The sequence below is a fragment of the Strigops habroptila genome, chromosome 7 (assembly GCF_004027225.2).
Source record: "Strigops habroptila isolate Jane chromosome 7, bStrHab1.2.pri, whole genome shotgun sequence".
NCBI lineage: Eukaryota > Metazoa > Chordata > Aves > Psittaciformes > Psittacidae > Strigops > Strigops habroptila.
This window is the reverse complement of record NC_044283.2, coordinates 65,704,269-65,720,810: the sequence shown is the minus strand read 5'-3', so window position 1 is coordinate 65,720,810 and position 16,542 is coordinate 65,704,269. Positions and strand designations below refer to the sequence as shown.

Sequence of the window (16,542 nt, the reverse complement as noted above, 5' to 3'; positions counted from 1 at the left end):
TGAATTGCAGAGTAGCTTCCAAAATACCATTACTCAGATAGCAAAACTCTGGAACTCTGATTTATAACTGTTTAGGCCAGGCAAGGTATAAGTATTGCACCCCTACCACTGGAAGACAGCTGAGCCTGCTCAAATGAGGCTGGAAACAGGAAACTGGATGACCTCAAGGGCTTAGACAGCCAAGGAGTGAGATGGTCAGCACCCAGGTGGTCCCTGTTACACTTAATTTCTCAGTCTCAAGCCTGCTAACAAGCAACACAATCTGCACAAGCAACACACATGCTGAGATACCCGGTGCCTAGGCTTGTTGCAGGAGACGCTGCAGCCAGGAAATAGAGATGCTCACCTGTAAAGGCAGGCAGATATTCTCCACCCCAGACCCCAGCTGCCCAGTGCACAAGGCAGGAGCACAGGAAGGTCCTTCTCCGGCCCTTAGCAATGCCAGGATGAGGTTCCATAACAAAATAATTAAAAACTAAAAGCAGCAGAGCTAAAGCTCTGACACAGCCCTTCTCGCTCTGCCCCTCTCCTCCCAGCTCAAGCCTATCACCCTGGCAAGTTAGAATTTCAGCCCCTGTTTAGAGGTTGTTTTCTTGGTGCAGGAATCAAACACATCATTTTGCAATCACCAAAAAGGGGAAGGAAAAGGGGATCCCAGCTAGACCTCCCTGAGACAGGGAACACAAGGAGACAGTAGGAACAAAGTCCTCGGCACAGCCTGTCCCCAAAAACTGTGCTTCCTCGGATGCAATGGAAGACACTAAACCAATCTGAGGACATGCTCCTCCCAAGAGATATCCATTTGCACCTAGAAGGGGAAGGAAAAATGATACTCACACAAAGACGACTCTCCTCATCTTGGCCTAAGACACTCTCATCCCCAAAGCAGTCCCTGTGAAGGAAGATGAATCTTCTACCCCTTCGAGCACGTGGCAAAGAGCAGCATTTGCAGACCGCCTCTAGATGGGCAGCACGTGGGAGGGCCACAGCACCAGCTGCCATCAATGGTGCTAATGGGCAGCACCAGTCCCACTCCTCCTGCCTCTAAGTGCCAGCATGCCAGGAAGTAAAGCACCAGGAGCTCCACCGATTTGGGCTCTGGAAAAGCATCAATCAATGCTATGCAAACCCCAAGCTCTCCATGGTGCTCCCTCTACCTACCTCCCATTTGCCTTGTGCTCTCAGTAGAGGCAGGTGAACCATTCCTGCCCACTAAGAGCTCCAGTACCCGCCAGCAGGTCAGAGGGACATGGCAGCCCTGCCAGGCCTTGCAGAGCCTGACCTTTCTAGAGCCCTCTGGAAATCATGTCACCACCTGACAGCTTGTTCAGAAGCTACCACCAAAATGCTGGTGGTCACACTGACATCCTAAATGGACAATGTGCCCATGTCTATCAGAAGACAAATGGTTGAATGGAAGCATTTTCCCCCATGTGCCAAGTGGAAATGAACTATCCTCCTCTTCCTCAGATGCAGGCGAGCACAGCAGCAAGAGTGCCTGCAGTGGCTCTAAGGGGAGCTATTCACACACCGGCTCCCTTCAACATCAGTAGCATTATAAAAGGAAATTAAAATGGCTATGCCCCAAGAAGCTGCACAGCAGATCTTCAGAGCATAAGTAATTATTCCAAAAATTATTAAGTGTCAGGAAGTAGATTCAGAGAGTTACTGAGCAGTTCAAGCCAAAGGCTGGCTGACATGGGTAGAAGTCTTGGAAATTGTGATTCAACAGGCAGAAACCTCTTAGGCAGACACCCACTTCTAAATATGAAGTACTCTATTTAATCACCCACACTGCAGCGTATATTCATATCTGAGATGAAGCGACATGCATGTTTACTTAACGAGATGCCAGAAGTGTCACTATCGTTCCCTCTCTCCTCCTTAGCTGTGTGGAAGACTTCACCATCTGCTGCTCAAACTTATTGCTACTCAATTCTCAGTGAGGCAGACACTAGGTTAAAGCGGCAAAGCTCCACTTTCTGAGCCACTTTAGTCACTGAAACACTTCAGAAATCAGAGCTGAGTGCTTTGGAAAGCTATCTCAGCTATCTATGACAATGCTGCCTATTTTAAACATCCATACTATGCACTGCTGCCACCTCAGATGAACTTGTTTCAGGGCAGCTTCCCTCAAACGCACCGAGATCCCCACATATGCCAGGGTCCTGGCTCCCAGCTTCTTCCCAGGTGCCCAAAACCAAGGTGAGGCACAGAGGGGAGGGCGGGTGAGCACTTCCAGCCCTGTTGCTCAGGGATGGGGGATGCCCCACAGCAGGGTGATGGTAGGGAAACAAAGGGCTCCTGGGGATATGTCGCAGCAAAGGGGCATCCCAAGATTGCAAGGCATCCCATGGGAAAGCAGCCAGCAGCCACCACCCCAGGCAATGGCTTTGCTTATAGGAGAGAAAAGAAGGTGCTGGGATGTGTGTGCACCATGAAGTTAAAAACCCCTGTGTTGCACAGAGGCAAACTGCCAGGTTTTTTCCTGTTAATCCGCTATGGTATTTCAGTGATTATGGTCCATCCCCCCCTGGATCACAGTTTCCTTTCGGATGTTGCTTTTTCAAGCTGAAAATGCTGGCAGTGTGAGGGCAGCAGTTTCAAACGCAGCACAAGCGCTTTCCCAACATAGGGATGACTGGTCGGAAGGAGCTGTCTAAACAAGGAGGTGGAAGGATCATTATTCTCAGCTCATTGTTAAGCCCAAGGAAGTGGAGTTTGTGAGATCACCGGGTTTACTACATGTTGGGAAAACATTAGTCATACGCATACTTTTTAATTAGTAACATAGTTCCGCTTGGCCTGGGATTTCCACGGCACTGGAAAAGGACTAAAAGGTTGTCCACTAACCAGGATGTTTGAAACGTCAGCATCTCCAGGGTAAGAACAGGTCAGAAAGTTAACACAAAAGTATTTCTCTCGCTCTGTGCAGACTCCAGCCTGAACCCCTTCTCTCCCCTTTTCCAGCTAAGTGGAAACATCATCCAGATGTGCATGGGATAGCTGAGATTGCTTTACAAAGAAACTTCTCTCTTCTAAGTCACCTGTAGCTAAAATTAATTGCATCTTTTGTTTATTTTCAGAAGGATTTTAATTCCCATGGCAGGCTAGTAGGACTTTTGAATCATCCTGAGAGATGCCAAGCAAACACTGATTCATACCTCGGAGTTAAATTACCATGCTTCCCAAATCCCAGGGACAAAGTCTTAGGTGTGCAAAACAGCTTCATACAGCATCAGTAACTTCTGTTTCTTTCAAAAACACCTTCATTACTATCACGCTGGCTTGATCACACGCAGCTTAGGAAAGCCAACACCCAAAACAGCAGCAAGAAGCACGCTCAGAACAGTGGCGAGCAGGAAACCTCTCCTTCCTCCTTCTTCTCGAAGGTCACATAAGGAGCTTGCTTGGCCTAAACCCAGCTACTCGTCAGAGTAATAAACTGAATAATACACACATCATACCTCCCAGTCATTAGTTACTTAACAACCGCTGAGCTCTCTGGGCAGCGAGCAGCTCCCTGAAACTCCTGCTAGAGCAGGAGGCAGGGAGGTCAAACTGCCAGCTCTGGGGGCGAAAGTGGGGCAGGAGAAGCAGAATGAAGAGCCATCAGGCTAAGATGTACCTGAATGTCAGCAGTCACCTGAGAGGTGCTGAGGACATGGAGCTCGGAGACAGGCCCAGCTGCCTCATCTCCTGAGCAGGACCATAAAGTCAGCCAGCAGCTCCCCCGTCACCTAGTGTGTCATCTGTCAGCCGTGTTGTGCCAAATAATGCACCAAAAACTGGGTTACCTGTCCCTAAGGCCACTGCTGTTACATACGTCCCTTGCCAAATCCTGCTAGAAATGGCAGGGCCATTAGGCTAGCTCATGGATTACCTGGATCACCGACTACTCCTTCCTTCCAAAAGCGTCTGGTCTTCTAAAAAGGGGGTTGAGAAGAAGCTGGTTACAGATGATCACATATAACAGGCATGGAAATAAACTCTTAAGTCATGAGTTTGCCCTTCTGCTAAGGGTGCCCAGACATGAGCACAGACAAGCCCTGTCAGGCACACAGTCTGGTTAGCAAGGAACCAAGACTCACAGGTTTGCATGGCAATCAAGCCTCTGTCTCTACCACGCAGCTTTAAAGCGGAGAAGGTATGAATCAGAGCTGAGAGATCTGCAAGGAGTGTGGAAGTCAGAGGCAAATAGGGGTGAGCAGGGGAGGGTCAGGCAGTCCCAGGTTGATGCCACACTGCCTGCCTGCCCTAGCTCCCTCCTGCAGCCCAGGGACCTCTGCATTTCACCAAACACGTAAAATACTCAATACCATCCAAGTCCCATTTCCATGGGAGCTCACGCCCAGTGCTAAAGGAGCCACGACGCCATGTGTGGGGCTGGGGCAGCATCCTTCCTTCTTTCCTTTGTCCCTCCCTCTCTTCCTCTCTCTTTCCCTTCTTCACTTCCTCCCTCTCTTCCTTTCCTCCCTTCCTTCACCCCTCACTCTCTTGCTCCCTCTGTTCCTCTCCCTCCCTTCTATCCTTCCTTCTTTTCTTCCCTCTCTCTCTCCCCGCGGTTCTGGACACGTGTGGATTGGCGCTGAGGGCGAGGCAGCCCGGCGCCGCTCCCGCGTGACGCACCACCGCGCGTCACCGCACTCGCCTTACACGGCAGCGTGCGGGATCCCCGCGCTGCCGCACGCGTGCAGCCCCCCGCTCCCGGCCCCACGGCCGAGCCACACCGAACAACCCCCGGCGGGGGGGGAAAGGGAGGGAAAGGAGGAGGAGGAGGAGGAGGAGGAGGAGGAGGAGGAGGAGGAGGAGGAGGAGGAGGAGATGACCATAGGCCACCGACCCCCGCACCGTGACGTCCGTGGGAACCGCACGCTCCCGCGCTAACGTCAGCAGCAGCAAACCTCCGCTGGGCGATACCACTTCACGCCGGGGAGGGGGGTGAGTCGGGAGCGCAGCCACGGTACTCGGCCCTCCCGGCGCAGCGCCCCCCGCCCGCGGCAGCGGGAGTCGCGGAGCAGCCGCAGGAAATGCAGCCCCGCGGTCCCCGCGGATGGGCTTAGTGCGGGCGACAGCACCCGTGCTGTGTCCATCTCCTGTCGTGTCCCCCCCCCCCCCCGTGCGGGTGGTAGGTGCCGGATGTACCGGCCGCGCGGGGCGCCGGCGCTGCCACCGCCTCTATAAGCGCCGCCGCGGGGCGGGCGCGGAGCCGCAGCTCGACTCGTTCCGTCCCGTCCGGTCCCGCTCCGCTCCGCCCACCCCGCCGGGAGCATGTACCAGGGCCCTGCGCGCTGCCTCTGCTCGGCGCTGCCCGCCCTCTCCTGCGCACCCGTCGCGGCCGCCTCGGCCGCACTCCTGCCGCCGCGGCCCCGCGCTCCCCCGCCGCCCCTCGGCCCCGCCGCCCCGCGGGCAGCAGCGGCACTAGCAGCGGCGGGAGGCCCGTCCGCCCCGGGGGCGCCGCCCCGCACAGGTGGGTACCGGGGAAGGGAGGTGCGGGAACCGGGCGGGGTTACAGCGGGAGCGCTCGCTCCGGTAACCGGCCCCGTGCGTGCGGTACCCCAAAACCTGAACGGGCCCTGCAGTTTTAAGGCAGCAGCCGTGGCTTGCGCTCAAACGCGTGAGAGAGTGCCATCGGTGACAAGCTGACAGGCGCTGCCGCACAGCCCAGAAACGAGGGGTTCAGCCAGGGCTAGGTGCCCAAATGCAGCGTGGAGTAAACCCAGGTACTCGTGGGGGGACTCGCCTGGTGCCCCAGTGCCTTTATCTTGCTGTCAGAGGCATGCTGTTGGCCGGCTGAGCTGCTCTCTCCTCTTCCAGTGTTCCACTTTGTGTAGGATGTGCTTGACTCACAGTGGGGGTTTTTTTTCTACTAGAGACAGTGGGAAGAGCCCAGGTTACCCTCAGGCAGGCAAAGGTGGTGATGCTAAACCATCAGGCTCCTGCTTGCATGTGCCGTTAAATGATTATGTCCCATTCTTCATTCTCAAAATGAGACCTGGAAAGCATTCAAAGTCCCGTGTGTCCTTGGGTGCACGCTCTGCGTGGAGTCCATGTGAGGACAGCACCTTGGCACGCACCACGCTCCCTCCCTCTGTCCCTCCCCTGTGCTCGCTGACCTGTGCTGAGGCTTGGAGCAAGCGGTGACGTACCCACCGGGCTTCTGCTGCTCGCATTCAGCCGTGTCTCTTGACAAGCAGCTTGCCTCTGACCATGGCTGAAAGCACTCACCCGGAGCAGAGGCTCTCAGTGGAAGATGGGGCAGTGGCCACCTTTGCTCCATCTGCTGCTCTTCAGCAGGAGAGGGGATACATCTGACACCCTTTGTGCAGCATCTGAGGCTGTTTGACTTACCTGGCAGGCAGGAGGTTCACTTTTCCCTGCCACCTTCAGCTGGGGATGGGGTGAAGTGTGGTCTTTCCCTCTTGGTGCTGTTACAGGAGGTGTCTGCAAGCCAGGCTGGGACAGGGCACTTCCATTCCTCCTCCTGAAGCCAGGCCAGGACGCCAAATGGTAGGATTGAAGCTACACAGCAGAGGAGCATGTGTGCCTGGAAGCTGGCAGAGTGGAGCTCACCATTAGAGCCCTCGTGAGAAAAATGGTTTCCAGAACTTGTGCCACGTTCTGATTCTGTGTATTGCTCAGGGCAGGATTTGAGGTTCCCTACTCCTCTTTCTGGTGTTGCCTGTTGACTAGGCAGCACCTCCCTTGCTCTCCAAATCCCTGTATGAGGGTCCCCACTCCACTGCATAAGACTGGCCAAGGTGCCAAAATCAGGACTCGTACTCTGAGCAGCAGCAACTGCAGCTTTGAATGTGGGTGGCCCAGGACTGCAATTCCATCGCTGGCCCAAACAAGGCTGAACATGTAGCATGATACCCTGTAGCGTAGGATGCATCACATGGGAACGGCATCTGTCAAGTTTCTCCTTGGAACTGGGGTTGCCGTGAGGGCATCTCCGGCTGCCTTGGTGGCAGAGGCTGATGCAACTACAGACCAGGCTGCAGGTGTGGAGGAGCCATTCACTGAGCAATGAAATACCTGTGGTGAACAAGGTGGGGGCTCTTGACCAAGAGAGGTGCTGGGAGGTAGGAGATGAAAGGAAGGGATACCAGAATGCTGTTCACCTTACCCAGAAGGTAAGGGCCATACCCCTCTGCAGCTCCCTGGTCTACCAGAGCATTGCAACCCTCATCTTTGAAGCAAAGTCCTTAAAGTCCATGCCTGCTCCTTGCCTGAGATCCTCGAAGTTCATCTCTTCTGTGCTGTTATTGCTGTATGACACAAAACCTTGAGCTTTGCACCCTGTTCTTCTGAAGCTTAATGAATGGTTTAGATTCTTCTGCCCTTACTGTGGTGTGGCACCACCCTTGCTGAGAGGTAGGCCTTTTTATTTTAAGCACCTTGAATAGTAATTGCTGAGCTGGTGTTCCCCATTACAACACTGAACCAAGAGAATCGCTTCCATGTTCACCACCCACTGCTAAAGTGCAAGCTCAGGAGTCTGCTTGTTCCTCTGTGTACACCAGTACAATGGTGTCACAGTGCTGGCAGTACTGTCCCAGCAAGTTACAGGTCATTTAACTTAGCTGTAAGGATCTCAATGGTGACCTTGTACTTGCCCCACTGCTGTGGACATGTTAAGCATTGCAAAAACAACAAATGGATTTTGTGTTTGGAGTTTCAATGTTCAGGTTGCTGGTCTGGGCCCTGTTCTGCAGAATAGTTCAGCCAGTGCTGTGATGGTTTCAGTGCTTTGGGGACAAAGGACTTTATCTTAAGCTGGAGCCTTCCCGCAGGTGTCCCCCTTCAGCCAAGGACTCCCAAGCCCCCTACAACTGGCCTGAAAGTGTTCCATTTACAGCCCATTGGGCCTCTTTTACCCAACCTTCCCTGGGCTCTCAAAAGAAGATGGAAGCTCCTTTTCCTTCCAGAGACATGACTGACTTCAAAGGCTGTCAGATCTGTGCTGCAGCTGGGCCATAGCACATCCCATGCAGGTTAGGTTATGCCTGACTCTGCATAAAGAGCTGGATACCACAGAGATGATGAGATTTAGACAGTACTCCAGCTTTATTTGCAGCTTGGCAAGTGCGTGGCTGAACTTAGACTTCATCCTGCTGTAATAGATGTAGGCTGCTCAGAGCTTTAGGGTGGACTTTGGGCTCCAGGTACATCGCACTTAGCTTGTCCCCATTCAACATCCTCCCTCTGATTCAGGCTAAGCAGTGAGCAGCTGAAGCTCTTGCTAATGGCTTTTTGCAGCAGAATAACTCCCCGTTATTCCTTTGGAGAGTTCTGCATGAGCCGTGTTCATCCATGGTATGGCAGGGCTTGTGCATAAGGCACTGCCTTCATGTGGGTTTCCCTCCTGGCACAGCACTAGCCAGGCATTGGAAAGGGCAGGGGTGTGCATTTGGGGGTAGAGCTGCACAGGCTGTATGGTTCCTGGCTGTACTCAGCTGCTGACAGCATGCTTGAGGTAGCAGAAAGCACCATGTACTTCTTTCCAGCTGCAGCATTTCACTATGGGTCATACCTACCCCAAAAATAGGCAAGAAGCTCCCTATGGAGCTTTCATTAAAAGCTCCATTGATTTCTTTGGGTTTCTGCATGGCCGCCTGGCAGCTCTGGTAGCGTGTGAGCTGGATCCCTCTGTAACCAGCACAGAGCGTGCTTTTGTTCCTGCTCCCCATCCCCTCACAGCCTGTCAGGGTCCTGCTTAGGGATTTCATGTTTGGGCCTCCTTCCCTCACTATTAAATGGCATTTCTTCTACTTCAGCAGTACTTGGCTTCTTGACAAGAATTGTAAACTAGGAAAGACTGCAGAAACTGAAATGGTTTAAACACAGTTCCCCAAGAAGGACATTCATGCTTGTCAGCCCAAGCTCACATCTCAGTGTGAGGAACTTCTGGTACTTTAAACTTTAAAAGGATGGAGATGGGGAGATATGTCCTACACGCAGTTTAAATTCCCAATTTACAACTTTCTTAGAACTGTTCAGAGGCACTATTCCACTGGCTTGCACATACAAAACATATATTAAAGCAGGTATTTTTTAGTGTCTTTAAAGGTACCTGTTTTCCTAAAGACAAGGACATGCGGCTTCTGCTGCAGGGTCTTTTCTCTTTTACTCCCAAATGTGCTTATTGAACTGCCGAGGATTCCACCTTCCTGCTTTCCCCTCTAGCCAGGTCTGTCGCTATCATATGTTTATCACCAGCTCTTATGATTGGTAATGCTGTAGTTCAGGCTAGCAAAGGCTGAACGTAGGCAAGTGTGTTGGGTAGCGCTCCACATCTGCCGTGAGATGACAAGTCTTTTCTGCTTCTAAGTAACTGAAAGGTACAAATAAACTTACTTAAACACTGCTGTGGGGCAACAGCCATGCAACACTGAACTTCTTTTGCTCAAGATTACTTTTGCAAAATGCATTCACAGTAAATAAGTTGAGATAACGATGAAGCTCTGTCAGTGGTGCCTCTTGTGCAAGTGCTGCTTTTCCTGCCTGCGTTCGAAGGGAAACCAAGTGTCCGGGCAGGTTACTGAGGCAGAGCACTGAGCATGGAAAGGAGCAGACAGCCTCCTTCCAAGTGCTCCCCATGCGCTGTGGTAAAGGTGGCACTTCAGAGCAAAACCCTTCCCCTGAGGAAGGGTTGGAAGAGATTTTGGAGTGTACTTGGCTGTGTGAAGGACTCACGGCAGGGATGTAGAAGGATGTCATGAACTCTCCACAGCCACCTGTGCCCTTAACACCAATAGTCTCCTGTGTGGTTGCAGTAAGCAAGCCTCAGGGCATTTACTGCTGCTTGTGCTCTTGCAAAGTGAGAGAAGGAGGTATTTTATAGCACAGTAGTCATAAGGGCTGCTGCCTGAAAGGGGTGGCTCTGCTGCTGACCCCTGCGAAAGGAAAAGGGCTGCAGCCACCTCCTGTGCATAAACCAAAGGGCAAAACAAGAGTGGGACACAGCCCCCGTGGTAGCTGTGACCCTGTGTGGGATGGGGGGACCTCCCTGCAGGAGACACAGGGTCAGAGGCTAGCTGCGTTAACAGGGAGAGCTGGGAAACAGCTTCTTGTTTGCAGGATGTGCTTGAGGTGGCCAAAGGAGGGCAGGGGAGGGCTGCAGGACCACGGGGTGTGCTGGAAGCTGCAGAGCTGGGGCACAGTGTGAAGGAGTGAGGAGCCGAAGGGAGAAAGGAGGGCGAGGGGAATGAATGCAGGGCAGCAAAGGGGAGCTGGAGAGAGCCCCTTCATTCCACATCCCGAGGTCTAAGCCAACAGAAGCATCTGGCCACTCTGTGCTCATTGGAATGTTTTGCTTTTGGGGCAAGCGAAGCTGTGATTAGAGATTTCTGTTAAGTGCTAACCTGAGGGAACGCGTCACCATGCTTGCTGCTCTGCAGGAAGGAAGCCAAGAGGCATCCCAAATAAGCACAGGGTACCGTGATGTGTCTCCATTAGAGACATGCGGCACATGAAATAAGGAGCAGGCAGTATTTGTCTACATGCTGGGCTCTCTCCTCTGGGAGGAGGAAAAAAGTACATTATTCTGCTTCCTACAACACATGCAGAAGTGAATCTTAGCCTTGCTATTCTGGATGAAAGACTTCTTCCCTTAGAAGACATCTGCACGATGTCTTAAACCAGACCATTTTCATGCTGCAGAAGTTAGCAGCCCTTGGCCGTAAGCAAAACCCAATGAGACTCTGGACAGAATTAACTTTATCTCTGTGTCCTTCTTATTTTATGTCAGATTCAGGGTCCTGCACCAACCACAAATTGCTGGCACTGTAACAAGGTTATCTACAGGGTACTTACGTGGTGAGAAGAGTCACCGTGGGCATCTCTAACACCATTTTTTCTCTTCCAGTGTGTTCCATGGGAAACAGCACCAGCCAGCTCTACAGCGCACTCACCAAGACGTTGAGCAGCAGCGCCGTGTCCCAGCACCAGGACTGCCTGGAGCAGCCAGACTCAGCACGGCTGGATCCTATAGACCCCAAGGACCTGCTGGAGGAATGTCAGATGGTTCTGCAGAAGCGGCCACCCCGCTTTCAGAGGAACTTTGTGGACCTGAAGAAGAACGCTGCCAGTAACCACCGCCCCATTCGGGTCATGCAGTGGAACATCCTTGCTCAAGGTAGGAGCTGTCTCTAAGCTCAAGATGTGACCTTGAAACCAAATGCAGCAATGAAAGCCTTTAAATGCAGATGTGTCTGCGTGGTTAGGTATGACTGGGACTGGCAGAGCAAAAAGAGAGGCTGAGGGTTGGAGGGGGTTTTTCAGCGCTTGGAATAGTGGCTTGCCTTCCATCCTGTAGGAAAGGAGAGAAGGTCTCTCCTTGCAACTGTGATACCAAAGGTAGCTCTGAATGCCTGTCTTAATCTAACAGAGTATAGTCAAAAAGCTGTGACCCATCATTTTTTAGATAGTTGGTAATCCCCAGAAAAGACTCATCCTTCCCGAAGTTTTATTCTTTGTAAAGCTTCTCTGTAGTGTTCTAATTCAATTTTGGTGAACTATTCAGGGATTCAGATCTGTTATGGGAATTCTTAATTCTTCAAAGTAATTTTAACTGATTTGTGGGTTTTTTTCCTCAGACTCCTAAAATCAAAACTGTAAATTGACTTATGCAACAGCCTCATCTTAAGATCTTTTGGGGTGGGCAATCCCCCATGTAGAGACTGCCTTAATATTCTACTTAGCTGTTAAGTCACTCCTATCCCACTGCATTTTTTCCTTAGTTTTAAGCTGCAGCAGCCATATGTGGAAGCACTTGCCGCAATGTAGTGACTGTCGGGAAGGCAGGGAGGAAGTCTTTAACTTGCATCTGTAAAGGGAACTTATCTTTCGGAGGGACTTCAGTGTTTTGAGAAGGGATTCTCAAACCCACTGGCACCCTTAAAGTCAGCAGCTCCTCCTGGAAAACCCATCACCTGCATGTAGAGGGATGTACACGCGTTTTACAGAGGAAGCAAAGCCTTATGCCACTTCCCTTCATAACTTCTTGCACCGTGACAGACTGCCTGGTCTTGTGCAAGGCTGCAAGCGGCTGCTGCCTGCTGCAGGGTGGGAGCTGGCTCCTGGGAGTAGAGCCTTATCTCTGCAAAACCTGGAGGAACACGGCCCATTTTAGCTATTGGTAACTGTTTATTTTCTCTCCCTCTCCCTGCTAATTTCAGCTCTTGGTGAAGGCAAGGACAACTTTGTTCAGTGCCCCATGGAAGCTCTGAAATGGGAAGAGAGGAAGTGCCTCATCCTGGAGGAAATCCTTGCGTACAAGCCGGACATCTTGTGCCTGCAAGAAGTTGACCACTACTTTGACACCTTTGAGCCGCTCCTCAGCCGACTGGGCTACCAGTGTACTTTCTTCCCGAAGCCATGGTCCCCGTGCCTGGATGTGGAGCAGAACAACGGGCCGGATGGCTGCGCCTTGTTCTTCATCAAAGACCGCTTTGAGCTCATCAACAGCGCTAACATCCGGCTAACCGCCATGAAGCTGAAGACCAACCAAGTGGCCATAGCGCAGACGCTGAAGTGCAACGAAACTGGAAGACTGTTCTGCATTGCCGTCACTCACCTCAAAGCCCGTACAGGTTGGGAGAGGTTTCGGTCTGCACAGGGCTGCGATCTTCTCCAGAACCTGAAGAGCATTACCCAAGGTGCAAAGATCCCTCTGATTGTCTGCGGAGACTTCAATGCAGAGCCAACTGAGGAGGTCTACAAAGAGTTTTCCAACTCCAGCCTCAACCTAAACAGCGCCTACAAGCTGCTGAGCCCCGACGGGCAGTCAGAGCCCCCTTACACCACCTGGAAGATCCGGCCGTCGGGAGAGTGCCGGCACACGCTGGATTATATCTGGTATTCCCAGCATGCCTTGATTGTGAACTCAGCCCTAGGCTTGCTGACTGAAGAGCAAATAGGGCCCAACAGGCTGCCATCATTCAATTACCCTTCTGATCACCTATCTCTGGTGTGTGACTTTAGTTTTAATCAAGACCCTGACAGACTGCTGTAATGTGTTGGAATGCCACCTGGTATTGCAGTGTCTTAACTCGCCACTATTTCATTTTAGAGAGAACTTTTGAAGCTGGAAGCTATTGAAGGATGAGGAAATACTGTTGACTAAACATTATTTCAGGCACTCGTTTGCAGTCACATTTGCCATTCAGTGCTTGTGAATCCGGATCCTCCAAGGGAGGAAAAAAGTCTTTGTTCTCGTCGTGGTGTTCTTGCCATGTCAGGGTTTGAAAACTAGAAGGCAAATGAGCTTTACCCTTTCACTTAACCCTGTGTTTAAGGATTTAATCCTCTAATGAATGTGGAGGCCTTAGTATTTAAGTCAAAACACTTGTGTTTGTAAAACAACTTGCCCTGACAGCATGCTAATTTTATTTATTTCATGTTTAGCTTGTGCAAGTACCAAAGGGAACCGAGGCTTTACTACTCAGTGAGATTCTCTCAAATCTTTTTCTGGTCCAATTAATGCGGTTTACAAATGAACAAATTCGCACTAGTGTTGTCTTCTCCTTTTTACATGACTTGAGATGACGATTTCATTACAAGTGAATGGAGAATAACACAGTGTGAGGAAGGCCCCCTCCAGAAAGAGCAGGTGAAGAAATAAGAGGCTAACTACATCACATAGTAGTATCCTCACTTTCCCAGATGAATGTGCATGTGTCCGTTACACACATCCAGCCTGTAGGTATGTGTACACAGTGACTCTTACCTCTGTCCCTTCTGTGTTTCCCTCGAGAGGACGCATCCAACCACGGAGTATTTCCTCCTCTGCTTCAAATAATGACTTTTCTAAATGGTTCAATCTTACTGTTTCAGTGAAGGGCCAATCTTCATGTTGAAAGACTTTCTTTTATTTATCTTCAGAATCTAAAGCTACACTGGAACCTGTTAGAAGATTAAATTTATTTATTGAGAGAAGTGTGTGATCCTGCATCTGACTTGAAATCATACAGCAACAGTGCTCAGGAGCCTCTTTCCATGGCCCAGGGGAACTCTAGCTAAGCACCTACGCTACGGTGGAGCTGTGTTAGTATAGTAACTCTTGTGCATGGAGTGGTGCTCGTTAGTATGATGTTGGTATGGCACATATGGGTTGTAAACATGCCACTATGCTGGAAAATGAGGTAGGGAGAGAGGATGGAAAAGAGACAACAGTTGGACTGACATTTAGATAGTTGGGAAAGATGAGGCAGAACAAATAAAGCAGTACTTCCATGTAAAGTAAGGCCCGTAGTAACTCTTAAATGTTCCAGGTGTTTATTAATAAAAGTCTTTCTTTGGCAAAAAAAGTCGTGTCTCTGCTGCCATCTTTTTCATTTCCCTATCATAAGTAGATGACTGCTCGAGCTTCAAGTTAGTGGCCATGCTACCCATTCCAGATCTCTGTCCCCTGACCCTGCAGTCCTAATCTTACAAGTTGGCACGGCTGCTTTGTTTCCATGGCAAGTGCTCTTTCTCAGACTTGAAGTGCCCAAATAGCACAGCAAGTCTGTAGGGAGGGGAGTTAGCTTTAGCCATGTGAAGCTGCTCACTCCCTTAGCTGAAGATGAAGCCTAGACTCTCTATTACCGTAAATACTGCTGTTTCCAACAGTTGTGTGGAACTACAAACCTGGCCAGTACTGCAAAGCAGGGTGCAGGTACTCCCTGGGGGCTGCTAAGCATGCCTAGCAGGGCTGGTTCCTCACAACAGGCAGCTGTATTTGTGGCTTTCTTTTAAAACATCATTTGAAGAGCAAGAAATACGCAGGTATGTGCTTTACACAGCCTGTAAATTAGTGTACTAGTGTTGCTGGTAAGTCAAATAGAGAGCCTGGCAATTGGAAGTCCCAGTTCCCACACAAACACACCTCCTTTCAGGCAAATGAATGAAGTGCTGCGTTGCGCAGCCATAACACTCTTGGCACATGTTCCTGACCCTTGCAGGATGAGGACTGTATGGTTCCAAGCAGTGGATTTGAAGCCCCTCTAACCAGCCTGGGATGCAGGACTCCTCACTCCTCTAGCAAGTGTGGGTTCCCTCTCTGAAGGGGTGAGATGCAGGGCTTCTCCCTTGCAGTTATCTTCTCTTAAGATCTTCCCTCAAATGGTCTTGCAAGGAGAAGAAATAGCACAATTGCCCATTAACAGAGGTATCTAGCCAGTGGCAGCTGAACATGTCTAAAAGCAACACCCCAAGACCTGTAAGATGGTACCTGTAACAATTCAAATCCTTGCTCATCTACCACAGAAAGTCACACCAGAAGCTGGAGTTTCCATTCAGACCCTTTTGGCAGTTTCTAGAAGCAACTACGCTTGTGGTAGAAAGCTGTGACTTGAAGTGCGAGGATAATACTGTACTCAGATCTCTATTTGGGGGGAAAAAAAACCCCCAAACAAACAACAAAACCCAAAGCCAAACAAAAAAATACCAACAACAACAAAAAAAATCCTCTACCACCAAAAAGCCCAAAATTTCCCTTTCACTTTTGCAGCAGCAGCTCTGTTTTCCCAAGGCCTGCCAAGGGTGTCTATGAGAGTGGCACCGTTCCCCGTCCCGCCAGGGCACAGAGCCACAGCACCGATTATGGAAGGGTTTGTTTATCAGCAGGAGCTAAACTCCCTCAGCTACCAAACTCCTGCCATCACCCACAGGGTGAGGCTATCTGGTATCTGGATGATTCTTAGGCCATTTTATTCAGACCCTTGCTTTCAAGTGCTAACTCTCCTACCAAAAAAAAACCAAACTGTGGAGAAACAGGATGATCTGTGATGATGCAGTGATTGCCATCACTGCAGAGCTCTCCTGAAGTGCAAAGGGCTGAAATTCTTATTTCACCCTGGACACGTGACGGATGTTCGCTGCTTCATGTCCTTAAAGGGTAATTTTGAAGGTGAGGGGAGGGTGAAATAACTGTGAAAAGGCTGGGGGCTCTCCCCATCGCAAGGCGATTCTTGGTATTATCATATTCATTCCTGCTATAGCACAACGGTGAACCCTTTCTGCTGTATTTTAATAAGAGGTAGACAAGACACAGAAATTAAGCGGTAACTTCCCAGTCAGCTTCACCCTTTTATTCCAGTTCTTTCCATAGTACATATTTTGGAGACAGTCTCTATTGGGAAACTGAAGTGAAATATTGCTCCTGCTTTGTTTTATGCAGGAAGAGGCCAGCTTGCAGCACTAACGCTTTTTGCCTGCTATAAATACACTAAATATTTTTCACAGGAAGAAGCAGGAAGGTTTTTAATATTTTTCCTATGTGGCAGCATGACTCTTACAGTAAAAATGTCCTCAAAGCTCTTCTTGTGGCTGTCTGCCTTATAAGCACACCAAGGCTAAAAAAAGTCTCCACAGATCCCTTGCTTAATCTTGAACAAAAGCTGCATTAGCTTTAGCAGCGACAGTTTTCCCTCACCCTTAGCTAGCTGAAGGAAGAAATGACCCACTTGCTGAAAGGCAGAAGCTGTTGCAAGCTTATTAATGTGCTATCTCTCTTGGAGAACAATTAGATCAGAAGCAGATAGCACCACTTGGATC

At 50.3% G+C, this 16,542-nt stretch overlaps 1 protein-coding gene across 2 annotated transcripts; it reads left to right on the top strand.

Annotated features, from left to right (window-relative positions):
* Positions 1-4,662: 4,662 nt before the first annotated feature.
* Positions 4,663-14,298, top strand: NOCT (nocturnin). 2 transcript variants are annotated; one of them, XM_030492452.1, is made up of 3 exons: positions 4,663-5,470; positions 10,871-11,140; positions 12,183-14,298. In XM_030492452.1, exons 1-3 carry the CDS (start codon positions 5,272-5,274, stop codon positions 13,016-13,018), a joined length of 1,305 nt encoding a protein of 434 aa, XP_030348312.1. In that variant the 5' UTR covers positions 4,663-5,271; the 3' UTR covers positions 13,019-14,298. The 2 variants fall into 2 exon arrangements, with proteins under 2 accessions (XP_030348312.1, XP_030348313.1); XM_030492453.1 differs by lacking the exon at positions 4,663-5,470 and adding an exon at positions 6,184-7,136.
* The last annotated feature ends 2,244 nt before the right edge of the window (positions 14,299-16,542 follow it).